Raw genomic sequence first — 14,332 nt, 5'->3', positions numbered from 1 at the left:
CTCAACTTTTTGGCTAAGCCTTCCTTGACTCTTCCAAAGATCTGTTGCAGCTCCTTTCTTGTTGTTCCTGAACCCAGTACCCTGGGCATAGTACTTGGTGTGGATTTGTAATTGCCACAGCCCAGCGTGCTATTCATGGGTGGGGGCCATGGACTTGCCTTCTTCATCTCCACATGCCCAGTGCCTGGTGCAGGGTTTCAGGGGCTGTGACAGTGGGGTTGCCTGAATTTGGGAGGCACCTGTGTCTTGTCATTGCAGCATAAATAGACCCACCTCTTGTTGAGGCCACCTTGCTTGTGTGTCCTGAATTACGCATCACAGGAGAAGCCCAGACTTGCAGGGAAAGTCTTTAGTGTCCTTGGTGGAATTTTTCTACAGTTATCCTGTTTCCAGCTGCTATTACCATAGGAAACCACACAGCAAGAGAGATAACAAAATGTACCCTGCTTGCCCCAGGTCTTGCTGAAGAGTTGGCACAACTGTTTCTTTGGTCCCTGGGTTACAGTGTTCTTAGCAGAGCAGTGCAGCTGAGTCAGCAGGGCTGCAGCCTGGAGACAGCTTAGAGATTCCTCTGACTCAGGGCTCTAGAGCAAGTGCCCACCACCCCCATCACTGAGCACAGGGCTGATGTTGCTACTTGGCTGGCTCCTCCCTGGGACCCCCTTCACCAAGCCATCCTGTGGCAGGGAACGTTGCCCATCGGGAGATAGCTAAGGGAAAGAATACTTTCTCTGATTACATATGGAAACCGAAAGTTGGTAGAGGACATGCTACTTGTCTGTTTGGCTCAGCTCATTTTATTTGTATGGAAACATGATTCAATATTGGCTCTTCTCCTAAAGGTGTATTTTGAGCATCACTAGTTAGAAAGGGCACCTGATGACTCAGTAAGACTCACGTCCTACTCAGCATTGACAACTCTGTGTCAGGCTCCAGAGGAACCTCCTGGATTTAAGAAAGGACTGAAAGTTTCTCTAAAAGGAAATCTCAGGTTTTTGAGCACTTCGCTACCTGGTAATTCTGTATGATGATTGAGATAGATGCTGTGAGAGATGTGTATGGAAAGCTAGTGTCTCTCTGCACCAAGAGCATGGACAGCTCCATGGGCCACACGGTGGAAGTGTGAACCACGTACGTGTGCGAGCTCAGTTTTGCATCTGCATATGATTCTCTGAATATCTAGATTTCCTTACCACTTTGAGGACTGCATATGACAGATTATGGAGTTATCTAAAGCCATAGGGAGGAAACTGATTTCATGATCAAGTCAGGACTAGTTTTAAAAGTTGTCTTACAAGCTCTGGTCATTACTGTGCTGTTTGTTCTCCTCTCTCCTTTCTGCACGCCCACCCCTATCTGGGCCTCTGGGGCGCAGTTACTCCTCAGTGGTGGTGATCGGGGCTGTGTCTGTCATCTAGGAAGTAACGTTTGCTTCTCTTTCAGCCGACGCTGGCGTCGCTGGAACCGCTTCAATCGCCGAAGATGCAGGGCTGCTGTGAAGTCTGTCACGTTTTACTGGCTGGTTATTGTCCTGGTGTTTCTCAACACCTTAACCATTTCCTCCGAGCACTACAACCAGCCTGACTGGTTGACACAGATTCAAGGTATAAGCAGAGGTTGTTCTCTTTTTGTTCTGAAGAGGGGATTCCCTGAGGCTGTCCAGCTGCGATATAGTCTTTTCTGATCGATGTGTAATAGTGTATAGGAACATTGCCAGTGATTAACTTGGAAGACAGCAGAAACGTGCAGATACGAAGTGCACTTGGAGGGGGTTGTCATCTGTGCCATGAAGCACCTTGGAGCTGATGAACTTCAGAGCATTTCACGGGCTTGACCCTGGGACCAGCCGAGGATCACAGAATCTTGCAGCTGGAAGGGACTTCATGTCCTTTCTCCATGTCCCCTCTGGAAGCTTTCTTTTCCTCTCTTGTATCCTTTGCAATGATAACTGTTCCTCTACCTCGAATGCCCCAGCAGTGTGGTTGGGGGAGCTCATCCCATTCTGAGTTTTAACGGTTTTGAGCTCTTGTGAAGTCCTGCCTGGCATTGTCAGATCTGTTCAACTCTCCAACCTGCTGGGTGGTATTTTCTGAAATGACCTTGATAGGCAACTGCTTCTTAGATCGTGGTACTGTAAGCAAGACTAGACAGATCTCTTGGTGACTAATTGAAACCAAAAAGTGTGATGATCTAAATGCAGAATCATAGCTCTTAGTGCTTGGAAGCATCAGAGATTATGTGGTCAGCAGCCCCTCCCCATTTCACAGTCAGTGAAACTGAGGCCTGGAGAAAGCAAGGAACTTCTCCAAGAGCCACATGTCTAGGTAGTAGCAGAAGCAGGACTAGAACCTGGCAGACAAATGGACTGTAAACATTCATGCCGTATTTCTATCATGGGGAGAAACAGCAAAGACAGGGACAAAGGTACTTGGGGGCACTTCCGGCAGGGGCTGGTGGGAGGGAGATGGGGAGAGGGGAGTGTGAGCCTCTTCCCTGATGAGACCCTGAAGACGTGTGCCCCTTTGTCTTTCCAGACATTGCTAACAAAGTCCTTTTGGCTCTGTTCACCTGCGAGATGCTGGTAAAAATGTACAGCTTGGGTCTCCAGGCGTATTTCGTGTCTCTTTTTAATCGGTTTGATTGCTTTGTGGTGTGTGGCGGAATTACCGAAACCATCTTGGTGGAACTGGAAATCATGTCTCCCCTGGGCATCTCTGTGTTTCGATGTGTGCGCCTCCTGAGAATTTTCAAAGTGACCAGGTGAGTACCAGCACATCTCACTGGAGGCATTTTCTGAATGTGGGTGGTGGTCAGCCCTATCCCCTGTCCCTGCCCTTGGGGACGTTCTCCATCCCAGGTGGCACTCTGGGCTCACCCCCTTGTCTTGACTTGCAGGCACTGGACGTCCCTGAGCAACTTGGTGGCATCCTTGTTAAACTCCATGAAGTCCATCGCTTCGCTGCTGCTTCTGCTTTTCCTCTTCATCATCATCTTTTCCTTGCTTGGGATGCAGCTGTTCGGTGGCAAGTTTAATTTCGACGAAACGCAAACCAAGAGGAGCACCTTTGATAATTTCCCTCAAGCACTTCTAACGGTGTTCCAGGTGAGTCCTGCCCTCCCCTCCCCGGGCCGCGCCTTGTGAGATGCCACTTTGTCCACGATTCAATAGGACAGAATGATTCCATTGTTACTGTATGAGGAACCTCTGCCCTAATAACAACTCTGATGAATTTTGTGTCATTTAAGTCATTTGTTTAGTATCTCACTCCAGCAAATCTATGTGCTGTGATTTCATGTTTTTGTGAGACCTCTGGATGTATTACAAAATGACAAACTGAAAACTTCTGTGTGATTCTGTGAGGTTTCTGAGGTTCCTGTGAGATAGACTCTAAAATCCTCTTCTTGTCCTTTGCTAATATTTGATTGCAGGCAAGTTTTATAATCCTGGTTATAACGGATTTATGCAAAGAAGTGACTTCTGAAGCCCTAATACTTTGGTCTACAGTCAGGGGAATCAGGGTGATTAAGGAGTTGTGACAGCTTTCTTCCCCTTTGTTGTCTTCCCTTGTGTGATGTAATGGGGACACATGGACTCTTAGGATGTCTCTGCTGTTGGGGTCTTTTCAGGCATCAGGCCGAGAAGGGAGCAACAGTGTCCGAGGTTCCCAGGTTGCCCTGCGCTCAGAGGCCAAGCCTCTCCACCCAACCTGGCTCTAAGCTGAGTATTCTAAACCCCCTTCTTGTATATTGTGACCTGAAACCCTTCCTTGGCAGGTAAATTTAAAAGACATGTATGCCTTTGTTGGTTTTCACTTGCGATCTCTCCCCTCCAGGAGAGGCGGGAAGGCCTGGTGGGAGGGGCAGTGAACATGGACGTCCCATGTGCTCAGCTCTGTGACCTTGGAAAGTCCCTGTTTTCTGAAAAATGAGAGCCTAGACAGAATGATCACTGAGGTTCTTGCCCACGTGGTCATTTTGAAGTGATTGGAATTATTGTCACTGTTATATAGCAATATAGTATGATATAATTCAATTTTTTGAACTATGCTTAATTTTTGGCCACTGACAAGTTATTATTTTTTCTGATTTCTTTCACAGAAATCTGTATGGTGGTTGTTGTTTTTATAGTACTTGTATGTGTGGCACAAAATTCAAATATTAAAAACATATAAAGTAACAAGTCTCCCTCCAGCCCAGCCCCCAATTTCCCCTTGTAGGAGGCAACTACCATTACACGGATTCTTGTATGTTCTTCAGACATAAATACATTTGCCCACCTGCATACCTACATAGATGAATTTACACAGATGGTAGCTCATTCTACATGCTTTTTTTTCACCTTTCTTTTTATCGCCTAGGGTGTCCTTAAGACCCTTCCTTACAGGCCCATAAAAAGCTGCCTCCTCCTTCTCAGTGCTGTGTATTTTTTATGGTGTGAATGTGCTATAATTCATGAAGCATCCCCTGCTGGTGAATATTTGATTGTATCTAGTCTTGGCTCAGTGGGTGACCTTTAACATACACCAGGGGGCACGTGTGTGAGTAGATCTGTAGGATAAATTCCCCCGGGTGGAATTACTGGTTTAAAGGGTGAATGTCCATATGCACCTTTGACACTCTTGCCCAAGTATTCTCTTTAAGATTGTGTTAGTTCAGCCTCCAGGGATGGGGCGTGGAGACTGCCTGTGGCCTCACTCCCTGTCACCACAGTGAGTGTTCTGACTTTTTGATGGGTACCTGTCTGGTAGATGAAAATGGCATCTCATTGTAGTTGCAGTTGGTATTTTGTCAGGAGTGAAGCTGGATATCTTTTCATATGACTCAGAGCCATTTATAGTTCGTTTTCTATGAGTTGCTTTACTTTTTCAAATCTGAGTATGATTCACATCGTAGATACAGCTTTCCATTTCCACAGTTAATTAGCTATGAGGAATACTATGCAGTGGTTAAAAACAATGACCATGAACCTATTGACACAGAGGGTCTCAGGAGTATGTTGTTGAGTGGGGGGAATAAAAGCAAACTGCAGAAAATTCCAATAGTATGATACCCTTTATGTCTAAGAAATTAGAGAAGACACCAACTTCCTGCTTTCTCAGAATGTGTACATATGTGTTCAAATGCACAGACAGAGGTCCTGGAGAGATGCAGCAGCAGCATGCTCCTGGGGAGGGGACTGAATTGGCTCACGTATAATCAAAGGGTATACACGTCTTATGTGGAATGTTATCTTATTTTCACCACAAGAGTTAACTCATGAATTTGTGTGGTTGAGAATAGTGTTTTGAAGACTTTATGGAAGAGTGGATGGATTTGTTCATTGCAAACTGGATTGTGAGAAGCACCTTACAGCAGACATGGGCAGCCACCAGGAGCACTGGGAGGACATGGGAATTGTGACTCCACCTGCCAGCTGACCCCAGTCTTGACCTCTTAGATTCTGACAGGTGAAGACTGGAATGCTGTGATGTATGATGGCATCATGGCGTATGGGGGCCCATCATCTTCAGGAATGATCGTCTGCATCTACTTCATCATCCTCTTCATCTGCGGTAACTGTATCCTTCAGAACGAGCAGGGCCATCTCGTCTCACGGTCTTGTTGGGGGTCTTCCTCTCTGAGTTTTCCGGTAGCAGTGGTGGTAGCAACTGTGGTGGGGAGGGGAGTTCATATGCTCTCCTTCACTGTTGCTGGGAGGGCATGGGAGGAGCAAGTCTCAGACTTTGAGGAGTGAGCGCAGCCAGTGGGAAGGAGCCTGAGAAGGCAGGTGGCCGCACCAGTGGTCACCTACTCGGAATCACGTCACGTCTCCTGCACAGGTCCTGAGGGAGGGCTTCATGCAAAGGCACGTTACTCTCTGTGTCATCACCCTTAAGTGTGGAGGGAGTAAAAATGTCCCTCTACCTTCTAGGTAGAAATCCCGTAGGTATGGGACATAAGAAGTGACCAAAGCAGGCTGCTTGTATACCTTTTTAGAGAAGGAATCAGTTGTTTGTGAAGATTAGACAAAATGGAAGGGTGTTTGCTTGGAGTAGCAAGTTGATGGAGAAGTAACAAGCACTGTTTATATATAACTGTCTCAGCCTCACATTCCCTGTCTCCAACAGCAAGGATGTTCTACATCCTCCTGGCTTGGGGAGGATGCCTTTCTATGGGAGCTTTGTTTCCTGCTTTCAGGGAAACAAAAGGCAATTCAGAGTTTTACTTGTACCAGCTCTTTCTCAAGTAACTTTAATTCACAATCATCAATATGCCACCTTGGCATGTTTTGGGATGACCTGGTCCGAGCCCCATTAAGAGGTTAGGGGTACATCTATATTTTCTTAAGACCCTTCATAACAGATGGGGACCCATCTTCAGTGGATTGACCTAATTCTGCTTTGCTGACCTGTACGTCTTTGGGGGTCAAGCACCCATTGGCCAACTGCTCTATCCCACTTAGTGACTTTCTCCAACTTAATCCTTTTCCCTGCCAAGAAGTACTCTCTAATTCTAGGCTTCTGAAAATTCAGGTCTCTCGTTACCTCACTCTGCCCCTTCATGACCCTGTGACTTCAGTTGTGTCTGCTTTCTCTCTGCCCCCTGCCCTAGCCCAAAACCTGGCATGTGCAGGTCCTCAATAAAGGTTTGGTCAAAGACCAAAGGAGACATCTTCATCTTCACTATTTTATTTTAAAGAATCCTAATCTGGATTCTTCTCCTGAGGAGTCCTAGATCCTTTGAGCTGTTTTCCGCTTCATCTTCTCTTGCTTGTTAGTGAATTTTCTTCAAGGTGGTAATCCCAGTGCAAACCTGTGGGGAATCATGCTTTGTGCTGCAGTTTATTCTATGGAAGTCCCTCTCTCAACAGAGAAATCCTACAGCGCCAGCCTCTGCTGCTGCACGGAGCCACCTCTGCCCTCCTCCTGCCCAGGGGTGAGCTCTCCTGCCAGGTTCTGTGCCTCTTACCGCCTGTGGGATCTGCTGTCTGTTGGATATTGGGGTGACATTCCTCCATCTTCCCAACTAGATGAGAATTATCCTGAGTCAGGAATCTTGTTTTGTGTTCACATCCCTCATGGCTTACACCACAGGGTCTTGCACATTCAGCCCTTGGTAAATATTTATTTAGTGAATAATCAGTATTTTCTTTTACTGCTCACTTCATGATTAGGCCACAGTGATATACTGGCTTTAATCTGCAGACAAGTGTTCCATGGCCCCTTTCTATCCAGTTAGATGCTGTGTTTTCTTTGTAGCGTGTGTACCGCTCTCTGAAATACTTAAATCATTTATTTTCCGTCTCTCTCAACTAGAATGGATGCTCCTTGGGAGCGGGGACTCCGGTCTGCCTGTTTCCTCCCATGTTCCCAGCACCCAGAACGGTGCCTGGCACCTTAGAGGTGCTTAGCAGGTCTTTTCAAATGAACTCCAGAGCACACCACTGTTGAGGAGGATCTGGTGGGTAATGCCTCCAAATACAGGTAAAACACAGGGTATTTGCTCTTAGAAACCATCTGTTACATATATGCAAGATTTTCCTGTGCTTTCTTACTCTAGATTTGCTTTCCCCTACCTAAGAGAGTTTCATGTCATTGTGAGACTAGAGATGTAGTGTTTTTTTTATCGGGATCACTAGTAGGAATTCTCAATACAGGTAGTCCCAGGATTCATTATTCTCTGAGCCACAGTCACCCCACGCCCCTCAGAAGAGTGTTCCTCTTGCCGACCATCACCTAGTCTGGGACAGACTGCTGCCTCAGGCTCATTGCAGCTCTGTTTAGAAAATAGTCTAATGTGTCAAAGGTGTTTTGAAAGTCTTAATAGAATTCACTCACATTTAAGCTAGCTCACCATCGGTCCTTTGTTGGATTATGTTTGTTTACATGCTGAGAGACCTACATGCGAGTTCAGATTGCTCAGGGCTTGTGGGACCGTGGTGTGCCTCTTCTGTCTTGGGGTCCCTGGGTTTCCGTCATCTTGCATGTGGGTGGCTGGGCATCAGCCAGAGGGATGCATTAGTCGGAGAATGGAATCCTCTTGACCTTTGGCCCTCTGATCCCTGTGCTTCTCAAAAATGTACAGAAATGCTAGCAAATAAGAAATCTTCTGATTTGGGAACCTTATTCATAGTTTTTTTTTCAGTCACTCAAGGAAACCACGCATATAGCATTATAGTAAGAGCTCAAAACCTTTTTCCTATTTGCAAAAATTAAATTCAACCACAAGAGTCAAAGATACAGCCACAGTTGGACAATGCAAAAGAATAGTCAGGCATGCTCTAGACAGTGTGGAATGAATGAGTGAATGAGGTGTTCACAGATTCGGATGATCATTTCAGATGAGAAAGGCTCAGACTGTCTTGTGTGATGGGATCATCATTTGAATGATGTGTATAGCCTTTCATGGGGTTTATTTTGGAAAACACCCCAGATAAACAGATAAATAATTGTGGGTGGTGTGTGTTTTAAAAGAAGTAAAATGCATAGAGTGAGATGCATAAAAATGCCATTTGTTTGTCATAGGTTGTTTTATGCAACATGTGTCACAGCCATAGAGACCTAGATGTAGCGACACGCACATGCCCAGGCACACGCAGGGGTGGAAATGTTGACGTTTGCAGGTTTTCTTGGGTTTTGGTGAATCTTAATTTTGCTTTTTTCCAGATTATCTTCTACAGGCTCTAGTCCTTTTTGAAAAATGTGGCTCTGGCCCCCTGGCTTTACCAAGTGAATATAGCACTAGGGGACAGTCACCTGTCACCAGCCTCCTGAAACACTGAGGGGTGTGATGTTGCCATTGTTCACTGTATGTAGCTGCATTTTGAAACGTGTTGTACCCTTAAAACATTCAAATTAGATATTCTACTGAATGTCTTTTTGGCCATTGCTGTAGACAACTTGGCTGATGCTGAAAGTTTGAACACTGCTCAGAAAGAGGAAGCTGAAGAAAAGGAAAGGAAAAAGATTGCCAGGTAACCCCGTTTTCACCTGAGGGTTCTAACCCGCGGAGCCAGTTGCAGGTGGGGCTTGGCGGGCAGCACGGACTGCATGGCAACTCCCAGGCTGCTGTGTGGTGGGGATCGTGGATGGCCCTGTGAGGTACATCAAAACGGGTGGAATCTTAGGCAGAATCCAGGCCCTTGGCTCTCAGCCCCTCAGAGCTGGGAGTGGGAGTTGCACGTCCCCATGCTTAAAGAATCACGTGGTTAATTTTGGTGTCATAAAATAAATGATGCATTCAACGCTGATTAGCTCTTGGATGAGAATTTTAATAAGATGATCTGTGTAATGAATTCAGTGCATTGAGATGAACAGGAAGCTCTGAGTGGGTTGTGCTATGTTCTTGCTGTTAGGGTTGTTTCCAATTAATTTCTGTCCTTCATTGGGCCACTGTTGATTCAGAATGCTGATTAGCTTTTTTATACAAAACAATATGGTTACTTGGTTTCTTTTGTTCTGTTCCCTTCTCTATAGAAAAGAAAGCCTGGAAAATAAAAAGAACAACAAACCAGAAGTCAACCAGATAGCCAACAGTGACAACAAGGTATATGTTATGTTCTCCCCTTTGTTTCAAAATGATTCTGTTGATACCGCCATAAATGTGCCCTTTACACCGTGACAGTGTTGTGTGTGACATTTGGGTGTGAGAGGATGTCACCCCATCACAGACGCTGGCTTTCCAGGGGCTTCTGAGTGACTCGAGGCACTTGGCTGGTGATCAGTAGTATTTCATCAGGGAATTGGTATGATAAATATTGAACTGGTCTGACCACTTGTTTTTTCTTGATTGGAATGATGTGGCCAGACCTGACCTGTGTTAGTGTCTTCTCAGTGAGGCCCCTTGTAGGGAGGCAGGAATCTGCAGTGTAGTTCTCGTACAGTGTATGTGACGGCGACGGAGAGGAGGAGGGCAGGGATGGTGCCGGCTGTCCGTGGCTGGGTAGGAGTGACACGTCTTCTCCTCGTCTGCCCTCAGAGCAGAGTCATTTCTGGGGGGCAACTGCCGTCCCAACACACTCACATACAGCACACACTTTGGAGACGACTTCTCTGCCCTGTGCTGAACGGCAGGGTCAAGTCTTTGCCCCTCCCCAGTACGTATAAGTCAGAGGCTCCCTTCCTCCCCCGACCTCTCTGTCATCCCAGGTTACAATTGACGACTACCGAGAAGAGGATGAGGACAAGGACCCCTACCCGCCTTGTGATGTGCCAGGTATGGTGGCAGAGGCCAGAGACAGGCTCTCAGCTCTTGAGGGTGTGACTTTGCTCCCTCTTTGATCAGTGGCTGAGTCTGTGGCCGGTTGGCCCAGCTGGGGCACACGCAGGGCTGCTGAGGCTGCCAGGGCCACCAAGGCCAGGGATCCAGTCCCCATGTGGGCCAGTTAGCTCTGCCTTTTCTCATGGTTGTAGGCAGCTTATGTAACCCAGAATCCAGGTGGAGAGGGGAGAACTCAGAGGTGGAGCAGGGCAAGCCCCACCTTGGCCAGGATATCTCTCAAGGAGGCAACCAGTTATCAACATTCACCTGACATTTTGACGTTGACCGGGGCCTTTGTTGGGTGACATAGAAGGGACTGTGACATTGGGGAGCCTGGGGGACTGACTGTGTGATTTAAAATCCCACATAGTTTTTCAGGCTAGAGCTGAGCAAGGAGGTTACTGGGGAAGCAGCCAGGTGCTCAGGACGCGGCAGTGTGAATCCCACTGCTGCCACCTCTACCTGTGCTCAGATCTTAAACGGATTCCCACAGCTCCACATGCTCACCAGACGGGCATCCTTTTCAGGCCCGCCTCACCCCCTCGCACTCTCAGTTCATATATGGAAGGGTTTTGATGAATCTAAGCTGATAGGTGATGATACATTTTAAGCCAAATTTTCATGTGAAATTGAGAGTAGTAATTCCAAACCACATGCAGTCTTTGTTTATTTCATGTCTATAAAAAAAGTGTCTCCTTTAAAGTAGGTGAAGAGGAAGAAGAGGAGGAGGAGGATGAGCCTGAGGTTCCAGCTGGCCCCCGTCCTCGCAGAATCTCTGAGTTGAACATGAAAGAGAAAATTGCCCCTATTCCCGAAGGGAGCGCTTTCTTCATTCTTAGCAAGACCAACCCGTAAATATCCCCCTTCTAGTCACGTGGCTGCCCCGTCTCTCCCAGGACCCTACAGGTTGCTTGTGGGTGGCTGGGGATGGGGTGAGGGTAGGTGGTTCACAGCCCCTTTCTGCACCTGAGCATCAGGGCCCCCGGGCTGCCTCTGACCCCTGTCCTGCTCCAGCCTAGCTTTTGCCCTCTATTCATCTCTTCCTCACCTTCCTGTGCTGGACCACGGGCTATAGGGGTGTGACCAGGTCCTGGGAGGAGGGCCATTCCAGACTCTCCTCCCCGCTAAGCCCTGCACTAGGACAGCAGGGGTACAGTGCCTGGGGCTTGGTTGGAGCCCGCAGCTCTGGTGCTCCATGGGTTGTCGCCTGTGTTTTCCATCCAGAGGAACTTTTCTCCACTAGGGGTCTTCTGTGAAGATGGGGCTGAGGATTTTTGACCAGCTTCTGCACAGCATCTTCACCCAGAGACCCAGTTTAGTTGATTACTTTTCCCTATTGAGTTTTATGGTGGTAAAGTAATATCAGTCAGTGATATTTTATAGGTGGTATCTATTCAATTGAGCTCCATAATATCCTGCTTAGAGTAGCATTTCTCCTGTTAAAAGATAAGGTGCTCACCAGGAACGTGGTAATTACTCACAACTACTATAAGAGGAGATGGGGGTTTTCTAGCTGGTTTCTAGGCTTTAAATCACCTGGGATGGAGTAAAATGCTAGAGGGAATAGATGGCTCCTGTAAAGGTGTCTAGAATTGCGGAAGCAGGTCTTGGCTGCCAGAGAAGAACTCTGTCAATTCACAGGCTCCAGGGAGAGACAGGTGGGAGGCAAGGCAGGCCACAGTCCTTACAAACTTGAAGATTTAATGATAGTCTTCACAGGTCATCACTGTTGAGAATTTGGGTATCTCTTTAAAAAAGTTAGTCAACCGTCATTACTGACACCTACAGTCTCCTTATATTGGAGGAATGGATTGATTTTCCCCCAAAGCTATGAGCACTCCTTCCTTCATAGCCCTGGGAAGCTTTCCCCTGCTGCTAATAGCTTGCAAGCTCTCCAGGAGAGACATCCCAGCATTAAGCAGACCCAGAGGGGTGATTGGAAGCAAGAGGTCACCTTCATATAAAATTTGACTCTGGCTGTGAAAGTGAAAAAATCTTTTCAAAGGAAAACCTACATGTATTCTATAGGGGGAAAAAATCTTTAAATCCAAAGTCAGATACTGAGGTTAAAGGTAGTTAGGCACTGACTACACTAACTAGCCCATAGGCCCTCAGGGGCAGCAGGAAAGGCTCTGATGGCTCACGGAGCCATGGGGGGAGCCAGGGCTGGGGTGCTGCGCACGTGCTGCTCTGCCTTGCTGCCCAGGACCGTGGGACCCTGTGATGGCTCCATCACACAGTGCAGTAAGATCTTTGTAAGATTGTGTAACTGTCACTTCACCTTCTCAGAGGTACTTGTTGTGGGTCACCTCCCTCCACCAAACAAGAAAAGTAGCACTTAGTACAGAATATCCACGTAATAGGAGATTCCACCAAGCCCCGCTTACTGTGGTCCTGTTTTGGTACGGCCCACGTGCAGTGCAAGAAAGGGGTTGCTTGCATTCTTTGTGAGCTGTTGTGATGGGCTCTGAACTCCATCTCCTTTCCAAGCCAGGGAAAGTGAGCCGCTGGGCTTCTTGTTATGGTGAGAAAACGTCACCATCAGATCTGGATTGGAAATCTGTCCCTGGTCCCTACTAGTTGTGTCACCTTAAGAAAGTTCTTTCATATGCTGAAGCCTTACTTTTTCACCTTGAGAAGGACCATATCCCCACTTCTAAGGACTCAGTGAGTGGTCTCTATGGTGTGGCCACTCGACTCCTTGAGGTCTGCTGTCTTGGGGTTTCAAGGGCCCAATGGTTCCAATCTCCTGGGTGGGACAGCTGCCCTCTGCCTGATCGGTCACCACAGTGGCCCCAGCAGGCTGGGAGGCGGGGGGCCGTCTCCCCTGGCCCTGCCTGGGGTTGCGTCTATGCCACGGCTCTCCCCACAGGATCCGAGTGGGCTGCCACAAGCTCATCAACCACCACATCTTCACCAACCTCATCCTTGTCTTCATCATGCTGAGCAGCGCTGCCCTGGCGGCTGAGGACCCCATCCGCAGCCACTCCTTCCGGAACACTGTAAGCCCCCCAGTGAGGTCAGCAGGGCGGGGCTCCTGGGGGTCAGTTCTGGGCTCTCAGGCAGAGGCTGTGGTCCAGGCAGGACCTGCAGGGGCCACGAAGGTAAAAGCTGGAGTAGACCTCTCATTCACCTTCAGGCCTTTTATGTTTCAGGTTTGTAAGTGCCAGACAGCTTTTGTTTAATGGGCACAAACCTTCATGGACTCATGCATGTTACACTTCATTTTAAATACTCTGCAGTAACTTAGTGTATTCAGGGACTGTGCCTCTCTGCCTCCCTGTTCCTTGTTGCCAATGTTTTGGTCCTTCTTTTCCCCTCCCTGGTCAAATTCACAGGCACACCTATTTCGAGATTTCTGCCTGGTGGCAGCATCCAGCAGGAGAGAAAGTAAAATTGAAACCAAGGGTGTCACATGCCCAGGAGCTCTTATTTAGGGTTGGCGGGAAGACTTCTCTTACGTGGATTTAGATTCCCAAAGCCACATGGCTCCATTACTAAGGAGAAATACAAGTTTGGGAGGTGACAGATGTAGGACTGAGGGGTTCAGCAGAGAAGAACTATGTTTTGGAGGGGCAGGAGGTGACTTGACACAGAAAACAAGCAGAGGGTTTAGTCTTCTATCATTAATCAGTTTCATAGTTTAGGGATAGCACCCTTCCTAAGCGTCTATGCTGGGCAGAGACTGGTACCTAAATTAGTTCCTGCCTGAGCAGTTCAGCCTCAGCAGGTCAGCTCACTCAGCACTGAGAACAATCAGAGGCAAGACAGCTTCAGAGGACAGTAGCCTGTTGCCTCTCCGGTCTTGACCATAGCGCAGTTCCAGATGATCACCAAGAAACCCGTCCAGGGAGGGAGGCCCGCGAGTGTGCGAGGCTGTCAGCAGTCGCTGCCTTGCCTGGTCGGTACTTCTTTCTGTACAAGAGATTTTTAGAAGTGTGAGGATTTGGACATATCACTAGACCGGTGCTCCCCCCCCCCCCCCCGCCCAATTCCGATTGTGACGACGACACCCCGTGTTCTTTCCATTTCCTGTGCTCTTGGTTTGACGCCTGGCAGACTCAGCCTGTCAGACTGAAGGAGCATCGGCACT

At 47.8% G+C, this 14,332-nt stretch overlaps 1 protein-coding gene across 4 annotated transcripts in view; it reads left to right on the top strand.

The window, feature by feature from the left end:
- The window catches only part of CACNA1D (calcium voltage-gated channel subunit alpha1 D), a 296,376-nt gene that overhangs the window by 212,434 nt on the left and 69,610 nt on the right, over positions 1–14,332 (top strand). For all 4 annotated transcript variants that reach the window (XM_064496422.1, XM_064496423.1, XM_031470549.2 and 1 more), the window contains 9 exons: positions 1,444–1,604; positions 2,535–2,760; positions 2,896–3,103; positions 5,438–5,558; positions 8,839–8,953; positions 9,456–9,525; positions 10,128–10,194; positions 10,943–11,090; positions 13,112–13,241. In XM_064496422.1, coding sequence (XP_064352492.1) covers positions 1,444–1,604; positions 2,535–2,760; positions 2,896–3,103; positions 5,438–5,558; positions 8,839–8,953; positions 9,456–9,525; positions 10,128–10,194; positions 10,943–11,090; positions 13,112–13,241 — 1,246 coding nt within the window. The remainder of the gene's footprint in view (positions 1–1,443; positions 1,605–2,534; positions 2,761–2,895; positions 3,104–5,437; positions 5,559–8,838; positions 8,954–9,455; positions 9,526–10,127; positions 10,195–10,942; positions 11,091–13,111; positions 13,242–14,332) is intronic.

This window comes from Camelus dromedarius, chromosome 17, assembly GCF_036321535.1.
Source record: "Camelus dromedarius isolate mCamDro1 chromosome 17, mCamDro1.pat, whole genome shotgun sequence".
Classification (NCBI taxonomy): Eukaryota; Metazoa; Chordata; class Mammalia; order Artiodactyla; family Camelidae; genus Camelus; species Camelus dromedarius.
Note: the sequence above shows the minus strand (reverse complement) of the source record. Positions and strands in the feature narration are given on the sequence as shown.